At 42.6% G+C, this 19,919-nt stretch overlaps 1 protein-coding gene across 13 annotated transcripts in view; it reads left to right on the top strand.

Moving 5' to 3' along the window:
• The window catches only part of Tuft1 (tuftelin 1), a 39,607-nt gene extending 31,290 nt beyond the window's left edge, over positions 1–8,317 (top strand). For all 13 annotated transcript variants that reach the window (XM_074048103.1, XM_074048100.1, XM_020155757.2 and 10 more), the window contains 5 exons: positions 465–559; positions 3,873–3,978; positions 4,779–4,862; positions 5,719–5,819; positions 6,801–8,317. In XM_074048103.1, coding sequence (XP_073904204.1) covers positions 465–559; positions 3,873–3,978; positions 4,779–4,862; positions 5,719–5,819; positions 6,801–6,864 — 450 coding nt within the window. In that variant the 3' untranslated portion in view covers positions 6,865–8,317. The remainder of the gene's footprint in view (positions 1–464; positions 560–3,872; positions 3,979–4,778; positions 4,863–5,718; positions 5,820–6,800) is intronic.
• The last annotated feature ends 11,602 nt before the right edge of the window (positions 8,318–19,919 follow it).

The raw sequence follows: 19,919 nt of genomic DNA, 5'->3' as shown, positions 1-19,919 counted from the left end.
TCTTCATAGCTTTGACACATCCTTTTGAATACCTTTTTAGTTTTTAAAGAAGGAAAGCTCCTTTGCTTATCCAGCTTCATTCTCCTCCTAGAGTTGAACCCATGTCCACTTTGGTCTGGTTTTTAGATGCCCTTTTTGGGCTTTTGAAGCCTGTTCCTTAGCAGCCACTTGACCTGCTTCTTTCTTGGGGATTGGCCTCCAGAGCTGGCAGGTGGGCTTGCATAATGCAGGGCCAGTTCTCCCTCTGGGCAGCTGGGTGAGGCTGGGAAGTTTCTATGTACTGAGAGTGGGAAGGGCTATCCCTACAGGGAGGGCGACCCATCAAACCAGCTTGGCCTGCTGCTCTTTGGCAGCTATCCCAGTCCCAGTTGGGATGGAGCCCCAGCCCTAGTACCATCTCACCCCAAACACAGAAACTGTTGCCACCTGCTCATACTAAGTGTCCCTTCCTCTGGCCCACCCAGGAGCATCAGTCCTTACTGGCGAAAGTCAGGGAAGGGGAGATGGCCCTAGAGGAACTTCGGAGCAAGAATGATGAATGCCAAGCAGAACAAGAAAAGTAAGAGCTCTCATTCACTATGAGGTTGGGGGGCAGGGAACATAGGGTGGGCTGTGCAGCCTTGCAGCTCCCACGGCTGCAGGAGGAAGCTGGTGCTGACATCAGATCTTCCAGCTCTGACTCACAACATGCTTGCTCAGGGTGGAGCCCCACCCAGGGAGATGCTCTTGGGAAGGCTGCCATCTGTAAGAAGTTCACTTTCCATGGGGCAATAACTGAAAGAAAAGGTTTCTATAGTTTTAGAGCCAGGGTCAAAGGGAGAGCTGGTCAAGAACTCAGCCTCTCATTCCACAGATAATTCTGCTAGATGTTTCCTCCTCCTGAAGTAGAAACTGACTGTAAGCTACTTGAGGGCCAGATAACTTCCTGTGTAGTTGTGCTGATGAAAGATAGAAGAAGACTTCCTGTTGCTCAATTCAGATAGAAAAACCACCTCTCCTCAGTAGCATATAGAGGATCACTCAGGTATTTTCAACCTCTAAGGTTAGAGGGTTTTGCAAATTCTTCTGACCAGAGGGATCGGAGAGGCTCCAGAACAATAAAACTAACAGAGCAAAGGTTGTGTCTTCTCAGTCTTCAGGAATTTGGAAATTCTTTCTGCTGTTGTTAATTTGTAAATAAGCTTTCACCCAGTATTGTGATGTGTGTTTATAATCCTAGCTACTGGGAAAGCTGAGGCAGGAAGATTGTGAGTTCAAGGTCTGCCTGGGAAACTTAGCAAGACCTTGTCTCTAAATAAATAAATGAATTTATAAGATCTTAGATAGTAAGTGAAATTTAACATCAGCATAGTGGGTCTGATTGCTATTGTATAAGCTGGACCTTTTTTTTTTTTAGTTCAACAGACATTACCTGAAGGACTTTCTAAGGAATTCCAACATTAAGAGATACAACCAGAACCCCTCATTCTTCAAAGGGTATTTTTCTCTAGAACAACCTAGATTTGACCTTCCTGACATGAAAAAATGAATCTTATTGTAGCGTCCTTTCTGATGTGATTCCATATCAGAATTACTTTTTTTTCAGAATTACTTTAAATTACAATTGGCCCTCTGTATCTGTGGGTTCTACAACTGCAGATTCAACAAAGTAGGGATTGAAAACGTGGGAGGTGGGGAGGAATTATGTCTTTACTAAATATGTACAGACTTTTTTCTTGCCATTGTTCCCTAAAAAAGCAGTATAACTACTATTATGTAGTATTTAATTGTATACCTACAATACTTGGGGTCTATAATTAATCTAGATTACTTATGCTGGAGGTGTGCATAGGTTATATGCAAACATACCTTTTTTTTTTGGTTGCCTAGGGTTTGAATTCAGAGCTTTATGCTTGCAAAGCAGGCACTCTACCACTTGAGCCACATTTCTAATCCATTTTGTTCTGGTTATTTTGGAGATGGGGTCTCACAAACTATTTGCCTGGGCTAGCCTCAAACTGAAATCCTTCTAATCTCTACCTCTCAATTAGCTAGGATTACAGGCATGAGCCACTATGCCTAGCCTAAATGCTGATTTTCTAAATAAAGGATACTAAGTAATAGGGAATTGGAGTGCTGAGGGTGGAAACTTAGAATGTGTGAAGTTTAGGGAGGATGTGGAATGTCTCAGATTGCATTGTATCCCATCCTGCCCTGAGTACTGCCCACCCTCTAGCAGCACACACTTGTCAGCTTCCTCAGGCAGACTGAGGAGTATCTGTAGCTCTTAACAGGTCTCCTGGATACTCTTCCACATAGCGTAACTAAAGGAAAACTGTTCCTCTACTTACAACACTCTTGACACCAAAATGTGCAGGTTTCTACACTAAGCAATTCTCTGTCTGTATTGACACTGATTGGGTATTTCACAATTTAATTCACTTCTGAGACAATCCAGAGAGAGTACAAATCCCATAGATTAAGGATTCATTCCCATAAGATTGACCCCACTTTAGATGTCAGTTGCAATTCCTAAGTCAAAGGTACACACATTCTTCTACCAGTTGGCTACAAACTGGGGACCCCAATTGGCCCCTTAGGTTTGATAATTTGTTATAATAGCTTCTAAAACTCAAGAAACACTTTACTTAATATTCAATTGAACAGAGAGATGCAGATATATATAAGGAGAGGTCCAGAGGGATGCAGGAACTACTGTCTACAGGGAGTTAGGTTAGGTGGCCCTCTTGCACGTAGATGCACTCATTAACCTGGAAGCTCTTTAAACACCTTTTGTAGGATTTTTAGTAGACATTCCATTATATAGGCATGGTGGAGTAAATCATTGGCCACTGGTGGTTAACTTAAACGCCCTGTCTGAGCTGTCGGAATGGCTGAAGTGGTAGCATGCCTGCCTAGCAAGCATGGGGTCCTGAGTTCAAACCCCAGTACTGTAAAAAATGTATAACTAAATAAACAAACCCCCAGAGGTTAGAGTGGTGCTGAAATTACCAACCTTTTAATCATACTTTGGTCTTTCTGGTGACTAACCCCCACCCTGAAGCTATCCAGGGACCCCAGCCACAAAGTCAGTTCATTATGATAAAAAGACACTCTTACCATTCATTCCTGGAGATTCAAGGATCTTTTCAGGAGCCACAAACCAAGACCAAGTACTATAATAAAACATGCCCCATTACTCCTATGCTTAAGATTGACAGAATTTTAGGAACTCTATATCAGGAACTGGGGACAGAGACCAAAATAATAACTATCTTATTGGGGAGCTTGTCTTAGTCTGTTTAGAATGCAAAGGAACCAGTAGTGATTTAAAAATCAAGAGCCTTAGAAACAATTACATGAAGCGGCTTTAAATGTCTTCAAATCTTATCTCCCTCCTGATACAAAATCCCTGCCAATAACTTAGTGTTGTTAGGTATAAACATCCCAGTTCCTACTTAAATCTTCCCAATAATAAGGGACAATTCATCATACATGAGGTAGCCCACTTTCCAACAGCCTTACCACTTAGTTTTTCCTGTGTTAATATAAAAACTGCCTCCCTGGGACATCTACCTAATGATTCTGATTTTACTCTCTAGAGATATCCAGAATGACTTATCCCTTTTAGCCTCCCCGAGTCACACTTTCCTCATTTGGACTAGACAACTTCTCAGGATGGCTCCAATGTGATGTTGTGAGGTGACTTACCACCTGTTCTTTAGGGCAGATTGCTGGGGAATTAAGCAGAAGGAATCACACTTGGTTTGAACCTCCTAAGCAAAAGACTCACTCACACTTGGTTTGAACCTCCTAAGCAAAAGACTCCTCCTGTGAATGAGTAGAGAAGACACCTTTTCCCCTTGCCTCAGCCTTCTGGTCTTTATCCTCAGGGCTGCTACCCTCGAAAAGGAAGTGGCTGCGTTACGGGAGAAGATCCACCACTTGGATGACATGCTCAAGAGTCAACAGCGCAAAGTTCGGCAAATGATAGAGCAGGTAACAGGGTCAGATCTTAACCTTCCCTGGGTTATAAACCCAACTCTATGTTTTTATTTATTCTCCTAGACAGCTTGACTTAATAGTCATGTGTTCCCATAAAACATTTATAGCTACCAATTACTAGGCTTTGAGTTTTTGGAATTTACTTTTCCTCTGTTTTCCCCCTACTTCTTTGGCCATTTGGCTTTTGCTTTCCAATTGGAAAGGAAGGAGAAGTTTAGTCTCCTTTATATTCTGAAGAGTGCTAGTAACTGAGTAGTAGTAAACTTAGTTATCTGTGTGAAGATTATTAGTCTTTGTGCCTCATAGTAGATTTCCTGCCTTACCTTGCCTGAGCTTTAGGATAACATATTCAGGATATGCCAAATTGCAAAATTGTTTTGATAACTTAAGCCCTTTTAATTGAGAGGGCATATTTCTTTCATGTTAGCTCCATTTGTGTTATTTATTTACAGATCTTGTTTAAAACAAGATCTGTAATATGGCAGGCACTCAATAAATATTTTCTGAATGAATAATTTGTATTTTCTAAAGCCAAATGAAATGGGTTTTGAATCATTCATTATATATTTTGGATTATGAAGGTAGTCTTCCCTTCTCACTCCATTATTCTCTACCTCTGAGATAATCAAGAGTTTGCTATTGACTAAATAGCAAATGAAAAGCTAATGAAATCATGAGAATTACAGAGCTCTGTCTTTCATCTCTGTTGGGTTCTCCAGCAGCTAGGGTGAAATTTAGTGGGTGTGTAATAAGTCGCTACAAAATGAATTCCAATGTCTCTTACATCTTTGCAGCTCCAGAATTCAAAAGCTGTGATCCAGTCAAAGGATGCCATCATCCAGGAACTCAAGGAGAAAATCGCCTATCTGGAGGCAGAGGTTTGTGTACTGGGTAGCCCCAGCAGGGAATAGTATCCTTGGGAAGCCTGGACACAGGGAGAGAGTGGTTATGAAGGGAGTCTTTGTCTTGTCTAGCTGCTGCTCAGAAGTATATATCTGGGTGTATTGCACCATAAACATTTTCTGAGAACCTTCAGGGAGTTACTAACAATGGTAAGACCTGCTCTTACCTTCAAGAGACATAGCATCATGGTACAAGCTGCCTGCCAGGACACATTCTGACCATATGGCCTTTACAGATGAGTTGACAGTAGAGCGTGGTTTTGAAGGAAGAAGAGGCATTCTATAGTTGGAGTCCTCTCCATGGCTAAGGTGATGGGCTCAATTAGCTACTGAGTTGTCTTCCTAGTCTAATATCTGCTTTACTACTGAGGCCTTCCTATCTGTTAAGTACCTGCAGATCACTTTGCCAGTCACTTTGTGAAGATTGTTGTAGTAGAGGAGATAAATGAGAGACAGGATTGTTTGTCTTTAGAGTGTTTGCAGTCTAGTTAGAGATAAAATATATTTAAAAAAAAACCAAAAACACCCTAAGAATACTTAATAGAATAGCATATTGACAAAGGCAAGTGAATATCTCAACTGACAATAGGAAACTATATTCAGGAGAGGAGATACAGGAAATGTTCAGTGTTGCAGAATTATTGATGAGCAGATATTAGAGGAAGAGAGCAATCTATGATGATGAAGGTGAAGGGAGAGGATACCCAGGTGGTAGCATGCATGGGTGTAAACCCACACTGAAGAGAGATGGAGAGACCAGAAGGAGCTAACTAAGTATGACACATGGCAAGCCAGAAAAAGACCCATTGTAACCCCAGAGCTTGTATTACAGAACTTAGAGATGCATGACCGGATGGAACATTTGATTGAGAAACAGATCAGTCACAGCAACTTCAGCACCCAGACCCGGGCCAAGACAGAGAACCTGGGCAGGTAAGTGTGTGTGAATGGAGTGGCCCAAGCAGGAAGGGGGGACAGGAAGAAAGAAGGGACTGAACTCTGCAAAACCTTTAAGTTTTAAGACAAGAATAAGGCTCATTTAAGTTCAACTTTCTTCTCTCAGTCTCTGATCCAAGCCATTCTCTACCAGAACATTTTCGAATTTATTTAGAGTGACGTCTGATACCATGAACCCAAGGAGGACCATGAATAGGTTCTTGCAGGTGTATGAACCCCTTGAGATTGTGTGCAAAATTTATTTGTAATATTTTCACTTTACAAATACCATATGTACATATATATGTATTTCTGAAGAGTTTTTCTTTTTCTTTTTTTTTGCGGTACTGGGGCTTGAACTTAGGGCCTTCACCTTGAGCCACTCCACCAGCCCTAATTTTGTGAAGGTTTTTTGAGATGGGGTTCTCACGAACAATTTGTCCATGCTGGCTTCAAGTAACTAGGATTACAGGCATGAGCCACTGGCATCCAGCTAAAGAGGTTTTCTTTGCTTCAAAATCACAGCTATACCCACTTCTCTGTTGTTTAATTGCCCCTCTTTTTATCACCCCTGCCACCAGACAAATGTATTATGCCCCAAATTTTGTCTTCATTGTTACTAAAAATTACTGTTTCAAAGCACTTGGAACTCAAGAGACCAACCAACACTGAAGTATAGGATTCCAGAGGCAAATGTGGAAGAGAGGCTATGTAAAGGGTGGGGTGGGCAACAGTTGGGCACTGGTGGTTCATGCCTGTAATCCTAGCTACTCAGGAGGCACAGATCAGGAGGATCATGATTTGAAGCCAGCCCTGGGCAAATAGTTCCCAAGACCCTATCTTGAAAAAACCCTTCACAAAAAAGGGCTGGAGGAATGGCTCAAGGTGTAGGCTCTGAGTTCAAACCCCAGTACTGAAAAAAAAAAAAAAAATGGGTAGGAACAAGAGAGCACTCACTGTTTCTAACTTTCTTCCCAGTGTTAGGATATCCAAGCCTCCCAGTCCGAAGCCCATGCCTCTTATCCGAGTGGTGGAAACCTGAGCTGTGAGGAAATGGAGGAGATGGATGTCACCATTACTTCCTCCTCTTGCCTGGGAGAAGCCCGCCACCTCTGTAGGCTGTTAACACTGACTTTGACTTCCTAACTGTTCCTCGGCTGCATCCAGGACTTGGGGTTCATGTGTCCTGCCAGTCCCAAGCTCCTGTCCTCTGTTTGTTGGGCAGATGGAGTGTAAACGCCTCCTCTGGACACTACAGCCCTTTGGAAGATGTTATCCTGCCAGCAGGAGCCAGAGCAATATCCTCATTTGTGTATTATTACTATTTTTCTATGTAGCTGAGCCTCCCTTCTGCTGTACGCTGAAGTCCAGCTGGCCGAAGCCAGGCCCTCATCGGGTTGAAAGAGGTGACAAGATTTGTCTCAACCCTAAAAGCTGTAGGCACAGGTGTCCAGAGTGATTGGAGTATATCCTGGGGGAATGAATTCCTTCTATATACACAGCTCAGTCTTAGCAAGAAACTGTTTTTCTACTTACTCCACACTCAGCCCATGCTGACCTGGGCCTCCTCAAGACAGACATTGGGGCTATCTGTCCAGGCCTGGTCAGAGTCAGGGAACCTAAACTTTGACCTGACAGCCTTGTCTTTCTTCAGAGAGTAGCTCTTAGCAGGCAGATTCTGTAGGGCTTTGTGTGACTTCTCTCTGCTGTGAAAACCCTGGAATCTCTTTGAGTTTTTCCCTGATGTGCACTGAAAGGCACAGCTCAGTCTTTCTGAGCCTAAAACCTATGTTTTCACTGAGTTACATCACTCCCAGGAAAAGCTTTACCATATTTATTTTGCTAAGTTATTGGTGTTTTTGCTTACATCTCACAATTGACTTAATACCAAAGTTCCATAGACTTCTCTTGAGGTATTTGGGTTTGTTTGAGACTAGGAACAGTATTCTCGTTGGCCTTGTTTCAGAATGACATTGTGATAAATCTTCTTTCCTCCTCCAAAGTCCATTGATCCGTGCTTCAGGAAGGCAAGCATGCAATCCCTGAGCTGATGTTTGGGGGAACAGGGCTATCGGGACATTTTTGGGAGCAGGGATGGGTTCTTCCCTAACCTCTGTGAACCCCGCTGCTCTACAATTGGTCTTTATCCTGGCTTTGAATGACCTTGTCGCTCATCGTGTTTCTGCAGCCTCAAAAAGTAGGTAAGAGTCAGAATGTGGTACTATAGGACACAGAAAGATTAAAAGTAAATATGGATTTAGTCTTAGGCTCTTCTTGGCTCAGAAGCCTTAAATCTGTGTGTTTCTGTGATCAGGACTGGCCTTTCATTCTGCTTCGTGCATAATGATGTTCTGGACTTCAAGCAGTCATCCCTCATTTGTAAACTGAGGGAGCCAGGCCAGATGATCTCCATGTCCCTTACAAGTCTAGTAGTTTTTCTGTGACATATTCTTTGTATGATGAATTTAATAAATTATGTTCATGTGTCTCTTTGACCTCCTGGCCTGGTTTTCTTTTACTTTTTTGGAGAGAATGAAAGAAGATAATTTAGGTGGGCACCAGTGGCTCACACCTGTAATTCTAACTACTTAGGAGGCAGAGATAAGAGGGATTGTGGTTCAAAACCAGCCCAGACAAATAGTTCACAAGACCCCCAAAAAAAGAAGAGCTGATGGAGTGGTTCAAGGCGTAGGCCCTGAGTCCAAAAACAACCTCAGTATCATAAAAACACAAAAACAAAAACATAATTTAGTGTCTTTTGAAGGTGGGCATTTGTCAACATCTGAAAGGTAAGGAAGGTCTAAATGTCTCAAACACTATGATATGAGGACATCATGGCATTCAGAAGAGTTAAAAGCAGCCCACCTCCTGGACTGAGTCCTCATTGTAGGAGGTGGCCCCTAAACTTAGCTTTGTCCCAGTCTGGGGCAGTGACCTAGCAGGATCCCTAAGCTTGTCCATACTGTGTACTCATTTGGAAAAGAGTTGGTCAGAGGTAGAGGTCCTAAGATTGCACAGAGATATGCCAGTCAGAACTGGAGGTACATGAGCAACTCCACATCCTTTGCAGAAATGAAAAGCACTCTGGAAACGCTGGCTGCAGCTGTGTGAGTTTGGTTTATAGCTGTCTCTGGGTATCATTCAACTAGTCCAATATTTTTGAGGTGTTTTTGTTTGTTTGTTTTCCCTTTCTGTCAAGAAACTGGCTGACTGTAGGGCCAAACGGGGACATAACTGAATTTGTACAAATCCTTTCTGGCCAAAGAAACCCGAGACACAACTCCTCTCCCCCCACCCCCATTCCCTGACCCTGTTTCTAGTTCCCCTTTCTCCTTCAATTGAGAGTACTTTTTGCTGTGATTACTTTTCTTCTCCTGTCTCCTGCTTCTCAGCTAATTCACACTACAGGCTTCAAAATGCACTGGAAACATTCCAGTCCAGACCTAGATTTGTTGTTTGACACCTGGGGTTCTCTTCTCAACCTGGCATTGGAATATCTAGACTGCCTGTCTCAGAATATTAACAAGGTGGAAGCAGGGCGGGGTTGGCTGAGCATGCCAAGAAGACCGGCCTGGCTGGAGGATGCGGGAGTGAGTGTGCTGCCCTGCAGGAAAGGGAGGCTCTCCAGCTGTGCCTTCTGGGCTCCGTGGGAGGGGCAGAGATTTGGGTTGGATAATGAAGTGGGCTGGAGACCAGAAGCTGGGCTCCCTTGGTCAAAAAAGTGCCTCTAGTGTCTATTTCTGAGTTTAAGTATACCACTGCCAAAAGGAGTAGGGACTTGTCACAGGGAATAAGGAGGATCTATGGGAGGACAAGGTAGTCGGGAAAAGGCAGTTGATAATCTTTCCAATTACAGAGGAAGGATGGGGGGCTGAGGAGAAAGAGCGCTCAGGGCCTGAGAAAGGGCGTGGTAAGTAAGCTGCTCCTAGCTTCATGGCCTGTGTTTTGTGATTTTGAAAGCCAACTCCTGTGTGCTGCTTTAATATTTTGTGGAGGAAGAACTGCGTCTGCCTCTTTGGGACCTTTGCCATGAAGGCATGTTTCTCTGAGCCGGGTGTTAAGAGCTGCCCAGACATGCATCATCATTGACAGCCTCCTGTAAACCTGGAGCATCAGCCTGAACGTGGGAAAAGGAGCCTGCGGGAGCAATCCTTGCCACCCCAACAACTGCCCTCATTTTTCCTTCCCCTGAACAGAAAAGGGCCTGAGAGTGACATGTTAGTTCGACCAAGTGGCACATTGGAACTTTTAAAAACTAAGTTTCTGAGGCTCCAAATTGATAGGTTCATTTTTATCTCCAAAAATTTTCCACTATGAAATGCTTCTACTTGGGAAAGATGCTCTGACAGGACACGGTTTAAAGTAACTTAATTTTACCAAGGAGGATTGGAAAAGCTCTTCGCTCTGTGGAACTCCCTGGGCTCCCTTGTTCCTCAGATCCATGCTGCAGAGCTTGGGTCTGAGCTTGTTCAGGCTCTGACCCAACAGCAGATGTTAGCCTAGGGCCCTTGGCCTCTTTTTCACGCTTTGATTTAGAACTCTGGCTCTGTAAGTGGTAATTGTTTCCTATCTATCCTGTCCCAATTCTAAGCACCGTGGCCTTGAAACTCAAAAGTTGGAGTCCTAAATATTCGCTAGCCCCTCTTTTACAAGGAAAATCCTTATCCAGGCTGAAGATGAAAGAGATGTTTCTTAAAAGTGAGTAATTTCTAGCTCAGCATGCTCTGAATGTTGGCACTAAGATTTGCTTTGAAATCTAAAATGTATGGCTTTTGAGCTGGAATCTCTCTTCCCCTGGAGCCCACTGGGATATGGGACTGAGGGGAGAAGGTAGCAGGATAGTTAACTTCCTGTAGGGTTTTGGCTGCCAAGTCTTAGACCACAGGATCTCACACAGCTGAGGGAGAGGAAATCATTACTCCTCATAACTTACTCTGTCAATTCAGTGCTGATCACACACCCAGCCCGCTTCCTCCTTGCTAAGGGTAAGGCCAAGTCTCACCTAGGTCTGCAGGAGGTTTGTGACTCTTATGTCCATTTTGGCAGTCTCGGGATTTGAGTTTGGTTCTTTGCATTTGCTAGGCAAGCACTCTCCCACTTGAGCCATACCTCAGCAACCTTCTGTCTGTTGTGAGTCTTTCAATATGTACTTATGTTTAAAGTTACCTGCTATGTCACTTTCCTACTGGGGGAAATTTTTTGAAGAATACCGATCTATAAAACAGACTAATAATCCAGTCTACAGTGTAATCTCAGGGTCAGGGGATCTGAGTCCTTCTACACTGACCCTCCTTTATAAATCTCAGGCTTTCTCTTAGTAGAACTGTAACTCTTCAGACTGGACATTTTCAACCTCCTTTGACTTCTTTCTCCATTCTTTTATCCAATTACATCCAGTTTGTCAACACTCTCTAATGTTTCCTGCTTTGAAATATCTCTCAAATATGCCCCTTCCCATGCTCAGTCTGGCCTCAGCCCATCTCCTTAAACCTGGATTACCACTGAAGCCAGCACTTGTTGATCCCCCACCTCTAGTCTCTTACCTGCCCCAAATCCACCCTTCTCACCACTGTCATTTGAGTCTTTCCCAAATACTATTTTTATCCTATCAAGTTGGTAGAGACTTTGCCAGGACAAAAAGACTGATGGGAAACATGACAGTAGTCTCCAAAGAGTTGAAAGTCCATCCCTTAGCAAGAAGAGCAATGTTGGTCCAGAGGGCAGAATCCAGAACTGTAGGTGGTCATTCCAGGGAGCTAGCTAAGAAATGACAGAAAAGCTGGGCACCAGTGGCTCACACCTGTAATCCTAGCTTCTCAGGAGGCAGAGATCAGGAGGTTCTCAGTTCAAAGCCAGCCTGGGCAAATAATTCAGGAGACCCTATCTCAAACACAACACAAAACAGGGCTGGTGTTATGGATCAAGTAGGAAAGTGCTGCCTAGCAAGTGTGAGGTCCTGAGTTCAAATACCAATACCGCCCAAAAAAAAGAAATGGCAGAATGTGTTGACAATGTTTATAGTTGCCCTATGTGTGTCTGTCTTTTTCTTTCAGTATATGTTTGTGTTTTATTGCAAAACAGCAATATCCCAGTTCAAAAACAGGATAAAGAAATAGGGACAAAGAGGGCTGGCAGAGTGGCTCAAGTGGTAAAGCTACAGTGCTTGCCTATCAAATGTGAGGTCCTGAATTCAACCCCTATTGCTACCCCCCCTCCAAAAAAATAGGGACAAATACTGGGTGGAGAGAAGCTATGGCTCAAGTGGTAGAGCACCTGCCTAGCAATTGCCAGAACCCAAGTTCAAACCCAAGTAATGCAAAAGAAAATACCAAGGAGTAATTTTTACTTACAAAGCTAATGATCTACATGAAAGAAAAATAATCACACTTTCCTGAGAAACTTGGGAAGACTGCATCAGGTATGGTGTTGTGTGCCTGTAATCTTAGCACTTGAGAGGCTGCGACAAGAGGATTGAAGGCTAAAGGCCAGCGTAGGCTAAATAGTGAGACCATGTCTCAAAAACCCAGGGGCTGGAGATGTGGCTCAGAGGTAGAGCACTTGCCTACCATGTGCAGGTCCCTAGGTTTGATCTCTAGTATCACAAGAAAAAAAATAAGAAAACTTTATGAAGAAAAAAATGTCCTGGGTGGAAAAATTAAAATTGCAATGATGTAAATTCTTCCTTAATTTAGTTTTAGATTTTGTGTAATCACAATGAATGACAGTGAGTTCTTTTTAGGATTGGATTTAATTATTTTAGAATTCATCTGGAAGAATAAACAGGAGAAAATGGTAAAGGAAAAATTTAAAGTAAAGGTAGTACCTAATTGGGAGGAACCTTGAGAAATTGTAAAATGTTACATTTGTTGCACATCAATTTAACAGACTACTTAAGCAGAAATAACCCAATTTTATATGAGCGTTTAAAAAGGATAAAAGAAGCATTACAATTCAATGGGGGAAAAGGAATTTGAACAGTTAATTAAAATTTTAGAAAAAATGAGCTGGACACAGGTGATTTATATCTGTAATCCTGGCTACTTTGGAGGCTGAGATCAGGAGGATTGAAGTTCAATGCCAGCCAGGGCAAATTGAGAGACCCCCATCTTCAAAAATAACCAGAGCAAAATGAACTGGAGTGGTGGCTCAAGTGATAGAGCACCAGCTTTGTAAGTGCAAATCCCTGAATTCAATCTCAATCCCACACACACACACAGAAAAAAGTTAGAAAAAAAGAGCTGGGTTTGGAAGTGCACTTTATAATCCCAGCTACTCAGGAGGCAGAGGCAGGAGAATTCAGAGTTTGAGGCCAACCCCAAAATAAAATAAAATAAAAATAAATAAATACAAAAATAAAATACAAACAAAAGGCCTGGGGATGGGCTCAAGTGGTAAGAGTGTTCAAGGCCCTGGGTTGAATTCCCAGTACTGCTAAATAAATAAATAAAATTAAACAAATAAAATAAAAATTAGAAAAAAGGATATGCCAGCTATCCTAATTTGATCATATTATATCACATTAAACCCCATGAATGTGTACAATTACTATGTTCACATAATTACTATGTTAAAATTATATGTGTATTCATGTGCAGGAAAGCAATGCAAGTCAACTCCCTGTACAGCTATCCTTATCTCAATTAGCAAAAACCCTTGGCCCTTCCTATTGTTGCTTATACTCTCTCTTCAACAAAATTAGAGATAAGGGCAAAATAGTTTCTGCCTGGTATCGAGGGGGTAGGGGGGGAGAGGGAAGGGGCGGGGGGAAGGGTGGAGAAATGACTTAAACATTGTATGCACATATGAATAAAAGAAAAAAAATTATATGTGTATTATGTATTAAAGTTTTAGGGAAAAAGGAATCCATCCTTAAACATTATACCTAAATAAATTCTAAGTAAATTAATTAAATATTACAAATTAACTATAGAAAAACTAGAAGAAAATACAACTGAATATCAAACATGTAAGAAGGGCTGATGGAATGGGATGAATGGCTTATGCAGTAATAGCACCTGCCTAGTAAGCATGAGGTCCTGAGTTCAAATCCCAGTGTTGCCAAAAAAAAATCTGAAAGAAGAATTTTTTTTCTAGTGATGTGGATCGAAACCAGGGCCATGCACATGCTAGGCAAGCACTCTACCACTTATTAAAGGTCCTGAATGAAAATATTTTAGCTTATAAAAATGTAAACTATCTGAGTTTTTATGAAGACCAAAAGAATGAGGCAAATGTGATAAACAGGCAACATTTTTATTGATAAGCTCAAACAAAGTGCTAGAACTACTAAGATCCCACTAAACCTATGGTCAGGATAAAAAGAGTTCAAAAAAGAAGTACTTTTGGTGAACTCAGGGCCTCCTGCTAACAGGCAGGCACTCTACCACTTGAGCCACTCTACCAGCCCTATTTTGTGTTGGGTATTTGCAAAGATAGGGCCTCTGGAACTATTTGCCCAGACTGACTTCACACTAGGATCCTCCTGATGGCTGCCTCCTGAATAACTAAGGATTACAGACGTGAGGCACAGGTGCCCGATTGCATCGTACTTTTTGACCGAGGATTCAGGTGGGGCTCTAGCAGAAAGCATGACTAATCCTGTCATGGAGATCTGTGTCAGCTGGGAAAACATGGGCCACAAGCAAAGAAAATGCAACTCTGATTGGCTTAAACAATAAAGGATCAGTCTTACTGACTCAGCCAAAGGAAAAGTAGAGACACGTCAGGCCCAGGTGAGCCTTCCCTAAACAGCTGGAGACCTCAGGAAAGACCCAGTTTCTTTTGGCTTCTCTCTACACAGCTTTGTTGCAGTGCTTATTATAATAGTATAAAGTGGGAAACACAATAGAGAAGTGGTAAGTAAATTAGGACGCAACCACTCTGAGACCTTCTGCATTCACTACAAATGCCTGTTATGAAGACTATGTGGCATGAGAGAACAGTGCACAAAATGTTAAGTCAAAAAAGTAGGACACAGAATTTTATGGTGACTTATTACAGCTTTGCAAAAGAAAAAAAATTTCTGAGAACACTAGAAATAAATACACCCGAATGCTAATGATATTAGTGAGGTGGGTTTTGTCTTTGTTTTGGCCTGTAGTTCTCCTTTTGGACATGTCCTTGTCATCCTTGTCTACTTTTGGGAGGCGTATAATACTGGCTTCATAGAATGAGTTAGGCAGTGTTCCTTCCCTTTCTCTTTTGTGAAAATGTTTAAGGAGTGTTTGTACTAGTTCTTCTTTAAAAGACAAAGCACTGCCGTCCGTGCGTGCTTGGATCATTTCCAGCTTTGTACATTTGCTGGTGTTACTTCTTTTACCTGTAATTCCTTCCCCTTTTGACCTATCAGTGTATTAAATATTTATTGATAACTGATAGAAGGGCATTATGTAACTTATAGAAGACAATGTATAGGAAAATACTTTGTAAAGTACTTTACAGATATTAATTGTTATTGTTAGGATGGAAAAGGACAGGCAGAGGAGGAAGAAAAAAATCTGCTATTTGTACAATATTGAGTCAGGCATTGTTGGGGAGATCAAGATGGTAAAATAAAAAACAGGGTTGTGGCCTTTCAGAAGCTTAAAATCTTGTCATGAGGCTAAGAGAAAAACAAAAACCCATAGAACAGGTGAATAATGGACCATGTGTCCTACTAATAGAGAAGGGTAGAGCGGGTATGAAGCCCTGGAGACTTGAGCAGGTGGATCCCAGGAGAAAGTGCAGGGAGAAAGCTCAAGTGGGAGATCAGTGTGGGAGAGGGTGAGCCCAGTTCAGGGGGCCTATGGAAAAGTAGTAGGAGAGAAGGGAATGGGAGAGACAAGTAGGGTGAGCCTTTCCAGGAGAGGGTCTGGACTCTTGTTTTTACTTGCATGTAAGTTCCAGGAAGGCAGGACTTTTCCTGCCCATCTTGTTCAACATTGAATCTCTGGTACCTAGAAAAGTGGCGCCTGGCATACAGTAGATGCTCAATAAATACTAGTTGAAGGGAAATTGGAATGAACAAATCACAAAAGTGACTTAATAGAATAAGAAGGCTAATTCCAAAGGGGTGAAGAACAGGGATTGAAAAGGTAAAGGTGATGACAAGGAGATAAGTCAGAGATGGTAGGGCACCCCAGGCATGAAGTAATGAGGAGCCCAACTGGGGTGATGGCCTCTGGCCAGGAAAGTAAGGGACTGGCAGGAAAGTCGTTTGGAAAGAACTGATAGGCCTTGGTAACTGACCAACTGGATGCAGGAGAGGAAGGATTGAAAAGAACAAAAATTGTAGTGTCAAAGAAAGTCGCTATTCCTCAAAAAGGCCTGAGTTCCTTTCTTTGAAGCTGTCACAGACTCCTCCAGCCTGTGTTGTGTTCATTTCCTGAACTCAATTAACACAAGTCTGCACCACCTGCAGGAGAATACAACAATACACTCTCTTGCATTACAACCCAGGCTTTGCATGTGTTTGCCCAACTTGATTACAAGCTTTTAAAGATCAGGAATAGCTCTAGTCCACACAGTGCCCAGCCCTGGATACCACACATAAGCACTCTTTGATGTAGAAGAGACCTGTATTCTCTGTGCTGAAAGCAGCACTTCCTTCTTTTCTTTAAGAATTGCTTTTGTTTACTCTTTTCTCTGAGTTAGACCCAGGGAATGAGGGAGGCAAATCCCCGGTGCGAATATCCTCCTCGTAAGTTAAAATACCAACTATTGGCATCGCCATCTGCAATAAAGAATCTCGTCTCCTCATTCATGTGTTCTTGCATTTGGTCGTTCAACAATAGTGTAGTCATGTATCATAGAGCTTAAAGTTAGCATGGGTTTTGGATTTTGCTTATAATCTTAGGTCGATGTCCTTTACTGGCCATGCTGGTTTAGAAAATTAACTTATACTCTCTAAGCTTTAGTTTCACCATCTGTAAAACCAAGCTAATAATGGCTACTTAGTAAGATTCTTTCTCTAAGTATGCACAGATAGGAAATGTAGACCAGTTCTAGGTCACAAGCAATCTGACCCCAGAGCTCTTGTGTGTAATGCTGTACTTTACACCCTCATTAGCTGCAGCAATGGTCCCTTAACCCAAGCCCAAGTACCTTTCTTCAGGAGAAGATTGGGGCGGGTGGGTGACAGAGAATCACCCGGACTTCAGTCAGATCCTCTGGGGTCCTCTTGTCTCATTAGGCTCACCTGGGCCCACAACTCTTTATTTTTTGGCAGTGCTGAGGTTTGAACTCAAGGTCTTGTGCATGCTAGGCAATTACTCTACAAGTCAGCACATCCTCAACCCTGGGTCCATAACTCTTAAGCATCATGGTGTCTTTCTAAATTTCAAATGGTGGCTATGTCTCCTTCCCTGTCCTCTAATGAAGGTGAGGGTTCAATTTCTGGCTACTTCTCTAACTTTGGTATGTCCTTAGCCAAAACACCTAATCTCTCTGGTCCTCTTTCAGCTCCAAAATTGCATGAGTCTTGTGGGGGAAGACAATGCTTTCTGAGCACATTTAGCCAGGGGTGAACCTAAAAAATGTTTTTCTTTTTCCAAGTGGAAGTACTACTGTACCCCCAGGTTTCAACCACTAGAGGGCAGCAGGTCCTCGAGTACCTGGGCAGGTGTCCATTGTGGGCCCCATCCCAAGACCTCACCTGGGTTTCTGGAGTCTTCATGGTGTAAATATCAAACTTAAGTTTTTTAGCAAGGGGCAGCCAGCCAGGTTAGGGTGGAGATGGGGGAGTAGTTTCACAGATTAGGTCTGGCATCAGAAAAATGAAGTCCAGGCCTAAAAAGAAATTGGATTATAGGAAAGTAAATATTTTATGAAAAATTGAAAATGTATCCCTGTCCTAGTTTTGGTTGCCTACAGCTCAGTGTCATCAGAGGCAGAGCTCTGGGAGAATTTTACAGGTTAGTAAGATTTTTAGTAGACTGAAAGATGATTTTAAAAACTCATTTATGTGGCTTGTATATTTTACCAACTTTTCCTAGAGTTATTTGGGAAGTTTCAAATGTTGCTCATTTTTAATAAGCCCTCACTCAGGAAAGACTTGGTTCTGGAAGTTTCTAGAATGTTCTACCAAGCCATATACTTTTTTTTTCTGGAGAGGATCGAATAACCTTGAGTTACATGTGTCCATTGAATGGATGCCACCAACCTGAACATCTTAAGGGGAGAAAGGAGAGGAAGCTCTGCATGGGTGGTAAAGGGACTGGGGCACTGGCCTACCTTATTCTTCATGGTGAGAGTGGGTGGTCCTTTTACTTCTCTGAGCCCCAGTTCCCTGTTTTGTCAAATGTCAGATTCATCAGAGTTCCAGTCAGCAATAATCACACTTTGGATGAGTACATCTTCTAAAGATTCAGATGACCTGTTCAGCAGCCTTTTCAAACATAGAAGACTTGGATTCCTTGAGAAGACAGTTTCCATTCGATTATAATCTTGCAGATGACCTACAACACCCATGGAACAGACCTAAGGATGTGATCTCTGTGGAGAACGATAATGTTAGAATAAATTCCATCTGTTTGTGTCTGTGGAGGGGTGATGGTTGGAATGAGCTTCCTGTACTGTCGTTCTCAGTTCTCATCCAGACCCATTTCTGGTACCTTGCTACACAGCACCCACTTCCTCCGCCTTCCCATCTGTGGTTCCTTCTGCCTAGAATTCTTTTCCCTGCCTTATCATTTTGGGAAGGTTTTGGTCATGCTTGAAAACCCTACTAAGATGACACCTGTTTGATGAAGCTTCTCCCAACTCCCCAGAGAACCCTAGTGTTAATTGTCACCACAGCACTAGGTACAAAACATCATACTGTACAGTGCGTGTTTGTTTTCATGTCTGCTTCTCCCCCCAGACCTGAGAATTCCTAAAGGGCAGAGATTAATTATCTTTGTGTCTCCAGCCCTGGTCCAAGGCCAAGTGAGTTATGGGTACTTTATCAATGTTGGAAGAACTGAAGTCAATTTTCTGTCACCAGCAAGATGCTTTGCCAGGTGGCTGACCAGGATCACTGAAAAAAAGATAATCACTCCTGAAGGGAGCCCTGGGGCACTTGCCTGGCATAAGGAGCTAAATGCAGAGAATTGAATACTAACATTTATTACTTGTGTGCTAGAGGGCAGGCGTCATTCAGACAGATGGCAGCTGGGCATGGTGTTGATCCCTGTAATCCCAGCTCCCAGGAGGTGGGGGTGGGAAGATTATGAGTTTGAGGGCCAACCTGAGTTACCTAATTGAAACGCAAAAATCAAAATTGAACCAAAACAAAAACCTTGATGGAAACTGTTTAGAATCAATTTTAATTACAGAAGAAGATTATATATAAGAAAAACTTTCTGATAGTATGATCGAGCTCAGGGCCCCAGTTTAAGAGGGTGGTGTATGTTCCATGTTGAAGGTCTTTGTCATATGCAAAGACTCTTCGTCTGGATAGAGTCCATTAAATACATGAACACATAATGAACCAAGCCTTGAGTGCACATATGAATAATAAAAGAAAAAAAATGAATACATGACCTCTGGTTCCAAGTTTATGTAATGGAATTGGATAGGCCTCTTGGTAGCTCTGGGCATGGGACATGGGGAGAGAGGGTAACTTCAGGTGAAATGACCTGACCCTCTCTGGATGTGCTGAATAGACACTGCTACCTCTCAGCAGGGTTCCTCACAGCTTCACCTCACTTGCAAGCATCTAAAGGATCAGTACATACTAGTGCACATGTGTTGTCAGTAATCAGACTTTGTGAGAGCTGCCAACACCCACTGGGGCTTTGTGCTTGTGCTTCTCCCTGGCTGTGAGTCGTTCTCTCTGCCTCCTTGTCCCAAAGGCTCTTGGCATGGATGTGGGATGAGCAGCTGTGTTGAAAGAGGACTAGAAGACAAAGGAATAAATGAGCAGGTGGCCCTCAAGGGGAAATGGAAGTGGGGACTGTGGGTGATTCCATTTTGTGCAAGGGACTCCCTTGCAGGGCAGTTTTGGGGGAGTGGAATGTCTCTAATTGTACTTCAATCAAAATAGCCCTGGATGTGTGGCTAGATACGGTGGCATGTGCTAATTCCAGCACTCAGGAGGCTGAGCCAGGGGCATGCTTGAGCCTAGGAGTTTGAACCCAC

Source organism: Castor canadensis, chromosome 11 (genome assembly GCF_047511655.1).
Source record: "Castor canadensis chromosome 11, mCasCan1.hap1v2, whole genome shotgun sequence".
Taxonomy (NCBI): Eukaryota; Metazoa; Chordata; class Mammalia; order Rodentia; family Castoridae; genus Castor; species Castor canadensis.
This window is presented reverse-complemented; position numbering and strand designations above follow the sequence as displayed.